The sequence below is a fragment of the Helianthus annuus genome, chromosome 3, assembly GCF_002127325.2.
Source record: "Helianthus annuus cultivar XRQ/B chromosome 3, HanXRQr2.0-SUNRISE, whole genome shotgun sequence".
Taxonomy (NCBI): Eukaryota; Viridiplantae; Streptophyta; class Magnoliopsida; order Asterales; family Asteraceae; genus Helianthus; species Helianthus annuus.
Genome location: NC_035435.2, coordinates 157,597,036 through 157,603,450, shown reverse-complemented (window position 1 = coordinate 157,603,450; position 6,415 = coordinate 157,597,036). Strand labels below are relative to the sequence as shown.

Here is a 6,415-nt window from a genome sequence, read left to right as displayed (position 1 = left end):
ATCACCATTATGATAATCACAATCATGATTTACTTCCTTCCTTTTTTCCCTAGCTCAGGTCTGATCGAACTCGGCAACTAACAAGCATTTGCAGATTCATAATGCGTATGGGTACATATGTAGAAATAGAAATGAATGTGATTACCCACAACCGTTGGGCAGGAAGAATGTGCAAAAACTAAACAAGTATGGGGATTCTGGGGGACATCCACTGCAGAATTCAGTAATGTTTTGAGTAATATGGAGACGAGTTCTAATACAGGACTGATTTTTACAAAACATTGCTTCTGATCAACGCTGTCATATCCACTTTGTAGATATCAAACCGGAATTCATATATAAAGTCGATGAAATGTGACTGCTACTATAAAAAAATACAAATATGTTGAACAATAAACTCATTAGATAGAACTAGTATTAAGCACCCCCGCGTTGCGGCGGGGGGCCTAAAACAATGCGTCATTCGTTACGACATCAATCGTTTACAACATCGGTTCGGTAGCGTTACCAGGCATAACTGAATTATTATTTTTTATTTATAAAAATGTAACTAGTTTTGGTGAAGCGTGCGCAGGTTTGTCGAATGCTAGATAAAGATCTCTTTTCATCATTTATAACACTTTCCGCGGCCTCTCAACACCAATAAAACGCAAAAAAAAAAAAAAAGGAAAAAAAAAAACCAAAACTCTCTTCACAGAAAATCAGCAGCATTTAATCATCAAATTTTCTAAAAGATTCAAGCTTTAGCTAAACCCATATCAATCAACAGATGTTATACACAAAAAAAATGACATCTAGCAATATAACCAAAAATCAAGTCCTGACTTCCCTAAACTCAAAATTCTATACCCCCAAAATCTTTCAGCAGCCTTTTGTCAGTGGAGTTGTATAAGAATGTGGTCTCCATTGGTGATGGTGTTATTCGAACATTCTGAAAAGAAACAAAGAATCAAGAAAATTTCAATCGAGATATGTATGAAAATGATGCATTATTTATAAAAAAGATAAAATAAAGGACAAAAAGTATGTGGGTCAAAACAACTTGACTTAGTTATGTTGACTTCTACCATAATGACCAGCTTGAACCGGAACCTGTTGACCCGTTACCAACCCCGCCTGACCCGTAAATTTTGCCATCTTGACTCTTTTGACTCTCGCAGAGCGTATGAGCCTTCTGTTCTGTGCAGAGTGCAGTGTCTTGTCTATATATAAATGTAGTGTATATATATATATATATGCATGTTCAAATTTCAAAAATAAAAGCAATGTAATGCCTTCTTTTAACACTATAAGAGTACATAGTTTCTATCTTGGCGAGTTGACATACCAGCATAACCCTTTTTTGTACAATCAAGAGTCTTCATCGTTTTTGAGTTGAGTTTCTATCACGTTGAGATCAAAAGAAAACCAATTAAAAACCAGAAGACAAAAAGCAAACATCAATAAAAAATCATAATCAATAGCATTCGATATTAACTACGTAAAAAAAAAACCTCTAATTGGGGTAATATTGTCTCGCCACGTTTCTCAACATTGGCCTTGTCTTGGAAGCAATCGCAGTGTGTGGCAAGTATTTTTGACCATTTTCTATAAAACTATTATTTCCTTAATTATTAGCACATGAAAATCAATGTCTATTTCACGTTTCGATTTGCAAAAATGATCAATTTGTATATCAAGCATTGATCCAGTGGACTAAATTTGTTAAAAAAAGCGACACAGTTTATACAAAGCCCTTGTTCGCAATATTACCAAACTACTTGGTGCCATGAGAAAAGGACATCGTCATAAGCATTTTTGAGTTTTAATTCTTGTTGGTTCAACCCATTTAACACCCTTGTATACACTTTTGTACACATATGGTGTAGAATATGGTCAAGTACCTCGAATAGAGAACTTGGGTAAGATCGGGCCTTGATTCTTCAAAAAAAAACTGCATATATATGCCTCCCATTGCATAGCTAATCTGTGCTACAATAAACAAAATTTAAAAAATACACACAAAATGTCTTAACTTGCTAATTTGCCATCTGGCCTCCCTGAATGTTGACGCTGCCAACAGTTTCTTCATCGATTCCATTTCCAAGTGTTCCAACTTCCTCTTCTCAATATCCACATATTTTCATGGAATTTAGAATAACAAACTGCACTTTCAACAATTTTGTTGATGTAGGTTTGACTATTCATTTGTTCATCCATATAATGAAATAAAAAAAAAAACCCATAATATACTTAAAAAAGATATAGAATCACGCATGAATAAAGCACTTTGTAACATAGAAACATAGATACACTACCAGAATACAATGGAATCAATCAAGATTTACATAAACCAATTACCAAATATGACACGATTTGAAAATTTATGATAACTGATCTTACCGGGAAAGAAACTAATTTGTGAATCAATCTTTTTGATACCCGCTAAAACTCACTGATTCAAAGTTGTTGATTTTACCTGATCTACTTAGAAAACGTTCCGCTAAACTCAACTCTAGGGTTCTTATAAAAGCTGATCCAAATGGCGGCTTCTTCACTTTACTCAGATTACTTCCTCTAAGCTTATTTACAAACGTTACAAAACTAAGTCGTTTTAATACAAAGGTTAAACGTGTTGTGTGAAACTACTAACACAGTTAACACGATTACTATAACAAGTTTCACACGAATTAGTTGGGTCGAACGCGTCTAGACACGCTTTAAACCATGTAATTAAGGTGTCAAACCGGTTTAACTATGTATTAACTTAGACTTGATAGCAAAAAAAAAAAAAAACTAACCGCTGGCCCTATCTCCATTTTGGCGGAAAACCAAACAATCTTCGAGCGTTGCGCCGGCGAGACAAGGACAAACAGCTACAGTGGAAAAGCTCCCACAAACAAAATATGCCAAATAATAGACAGTTAGTTAACTTATCCGTTCGTAAAGTTTCTTAAAAATACAGATCAAAACACTAACTTTGGACTGGTTTAGGCAAAAGACAAGTCAAAGCTTAGCCCAAGAAACTAAGAAAGAAAGGGTTATGCATAATATTAATAATACGTTAAAAAACACAAAACTATGATTGACCCAAATTAAAAGTTCACCTAAATAAGCTTCAATCCTCTTTAAAAACCTAAAATTCACAATAAATTGTAGGGAAATCAATGACAAGAACACCAAAAATATAAACTTTTCAAGGAAATCTGCATAACAATATAGTAAAAAAATATAACTATGATTGACCCAAATTAAAAGTTCACCTAAATAAGCCTCGATCCTATTTAAAAAGCTAAAATTCACAATAAAATGAATAATAAACAAATCAAAGAACAATTACATAACCAATTTTATAACTTCATGTGAAAGCAAGTTTTTAAATGGGTAAAATAGATACGAAGAGTGCGGTAGTTACCTTGTTACCATCGGAATCCCTAATTCCGACACCGGAGCTACTACGGCGAACCTTAGATTCTTCGATTTCAAAGAAGAAGAAGATCTGAGATTCGCATAAGAAGCTGGTTGAATACGATGTACCTTTGGCGTTCCAATACGACGACATTGTGTAAGTTGAAACCTGAACACCACCGCTGCTACATCGGTGCCGACGTAACCGGTTGGTGAAACCTTTGGCTCCCTTTGCTCTACTGCTTTCTCCTCTCTATCGCTCTCATCTCTCCAGTCTCCATCATACATACGATCTGTTTCTTCTCTCTCCATCATATGTGGCTATGGTGTGAGGCATATGGCATATGAATATACGGGACAAAATAGAAAAGTAATGTACAATTTTCTAAGCTAAGGGTTCAACAAAGAAAAGCAGTTAACATAATTTATGCACAATTTACAACAACTATATGCACAAGTATGTTGTAAATTAGAAGTATATATAATATACCACAAGTAAAGACCAGAACTAATTCGGTACAAATTTCCGATTTTAATTTCTCATCCTACAAAGGTACAAATAGCTCAAACCAACAATAACTAGTTCAGTCTCTCTCCCAGATTGTTATCTAGGCATTAGTATCCATCATTTCTTTTGGGACAAGCTTACCTATCAATTTAAGCATCCTTCTATCTACTGAACCAGCTGCTATTTCATCAATCAACATCGATAAAGTTGAAGCATCAAGTGAGTACCTTCTTCCATCCATTTCCTGTAAAAGCATCTCAACATCATCGTAATTCTGCTTCTTAAGATATCCTTGGAGAAGAACATTGTAAGTAACACTATTTGGTGGGCAGCCACTCTCATCCATTTTACGAAACAAGTGCTTTGCTTCCTTTAGTAAACCTTCCCCACACAAGCCACTAACCATCACGGTATATGTCCGAACATTAGGCTGCAAACCTTTTAGAGTTAGGTCTTGGAAAAGATCCCTTGCAATATCAAGCTTCCCACATTTGCTTGCACCTTCAATAAGGATCGTGTACACCACAATATTAGAATTTAGCTTGCTATCACCAACTAGATGAAACAAAGAGAGCGCCTCTTCAAGTTGATGGTTGTTGCAAAGGCCATCTAATATTATTCCATAAGTGCATTCATCTGGAATAAGGCCTTGTGATCGCATCTCATCAAAGAGTTTGCGTGCAGCTCCACAACGTCTGACCCGAAACAATCCCTGTAACATGGTGTTGTAAGTGACTATATTTGGCTTCAAACCTTTTCTTGTTATTTCATGGAACATACGCATGGCCTCTTCTACTTTCAAACTCTTGCAATACCCGTTTAGTAAACTGTTATAAGTAAGCACATTAGGGACTCGACCTTTAGATGTAAGTGAATCAAAAAGCATCCTTGCTTTGGTCATTTCACCTCGTAGACAGTAACCGTCGATAAGTGTATTGTATGTCACTATGTCAGGAACCACACGTCTCTCAACCATGATGTCTATAACAGCCTCCGCTTCATTCACCTTACCTTCCTTGCAAAACGCATCGACTAATATGTTAAAGGTTCGCAAACTAGGAGAGATCCTTAGATCCTCCATTTCTTTTAGCAGCTTAGAGACCTCGTCCCAACGACACAAGTTACAAAGGCCATAAATCAGAGAGGTGTATGTGATGACATCTGGTTGAATGCCTTTGGCAAATACCATTTCATTGAAAAGCTTGAAAGCATCCTCTATCATTTTGTCCTTGCAGAGACTATCAATGATGGTGTTATATACTACAGTATTAGGCTTGCAGCCTCTTTCATCCATGAGCCTAAGCAAAGCAATGGCAATATCATTGTTGCCAAACTTGCAAAGCCCTTTGATCATAGTGGAATACATAACTACATCAGGTTCACATAGTTTCTGTTTGATGAGCTTCTTGAAGAGTCTCTCAGCCTCAATAATTCTATCTTCTAGGATGAGTCCATCTAAGAGTGTACTAAATGTGAAGACATCGGGTACAACAGCTCGCCTGAAGCAAGAAGCTAGGAGTGCAAAACCGTCATTGGTGCGAGACATCTGACAACAACACCTGATTGCAATACTGATAGAGTACTCGTTAACAGGCACTCCAATGAGACACATTCGTTTGAAAAGGTCAAGGGAAGAAGAAAAATGTTTCAATTTGGTAACAGCATTTAACAACTGAGTAAACTTAACAACAGATGGGAGGGGTTTTCTCTGGATCATTTCATCAAACAGGTTAAAGGCATCATCCAATTTGGTAACTTTTTGATACCTAGATAACAGTGGACGATCCCCATCATTTGAAAAGGAAGTGGAGTGAAGAAGAGAAGGTAAAGAAGTGGAGTGAGGACTGAAATCTAAACCTAATCGGGAAGACGAAAGAGGGGTTCTTACAGAGTTGGTGATGAGATTACAATTGAGTTTGATGAAAGAGTGAAGACGTGAAGAGGAGCGAGTCATCATCCCCAAACACCAACAGAGAGACGTGAATTGCTTCAACCTAACACACACTCTCTCTGGCTTTAACCAAACACACAGTCTAGTCTGCTCTGGTAGTCTGCTTTGATTTTGGTTTGGTAAGAAATGTAGAAAGCAAGCAAGCCCTACTATTTCACTCTCAGTTAACAAGAAGCTGCTCCTTTTTAATTTTTATTTAAGAAGATCACATCATCCAAATTATGTTTGTTTTCTTTTTTCATATTTGGAAAGAAATTGGCCAAATGGTTTAAGTTAATAATTTTATTACTCAAACAACTCGAATCAAAAAATCATTAAGGGGTGTTTGGGTTAGCTTATTTAAGTTAAAAAAGACTTTTTGTCAGGATGATTTATTAACTTATGACTTTTTAAAAAAAACTTTTTAAAAAAGTGTTTGGGTTAGCTTATGAGCCAATAAGTCAATAAGTAGTTTTTTTAAAAGGTGTTTGGTTTAACTTATTCATATAAAATGACGGCAGATGTTTGGAGGGTAGGTGAAGGGTGTAATGGTCATAAAATCTCCAAAAGTCCTTTTGCTATTTGAGAAG

At 36.0% G+C, this 6,415-nt stretch overlaps 1 protein-coding gene across 11 annotated transcripts; it reads right to left on the bottom strand.

Moving 5' to 3' along the window:
* Positions 1–1,924: 1,924 nt before the first annotated feature.
* On the bottom strand, positions 1,925–6,003 carry LOC110930227 (pentatricopeptide repeat-containing protein At1g63330). Of its 11 annotated transcripts, none has more exons than XM_035987644.1 (4): positions 3,087–6,003; positions 2,959–3,005; positions 2,781–2,855; positions 1,925–2,144 (listed from the first exon to the last, which is right to left on the bottom strand). In XM_035987644.1, exon 1 carries the CDS (start codon positions 5,850–5,852, stop codon positions 3,996–3,998), a length of 1,857 nt encoding a protein of 618 aa, XP_035843537.1. In that variant the 5' UTR covers positions 5,853–6,003; the 3' UTR covers positions 1,925–2,144; positions 2,781–2,855; positions 2,959–3,005; positions 3,087–3,995. The 11 variants fall into 11 exon arrangements, with proteins under 11 accessions (XP_035843537.1, XP_035843536.1, XP_035843535.1 ...); XM_035987643.1 differs by having other exon boundaries at positions 1,925–2,855; positions 3,087–3,115; positions 3,395–6,003; XM_035987642.1 differs by having other exon boundaries at positions 2,959–6,003.
* Between the last annotated feature and the right edge of the window lie 412 nt (positions 6,004–6,415).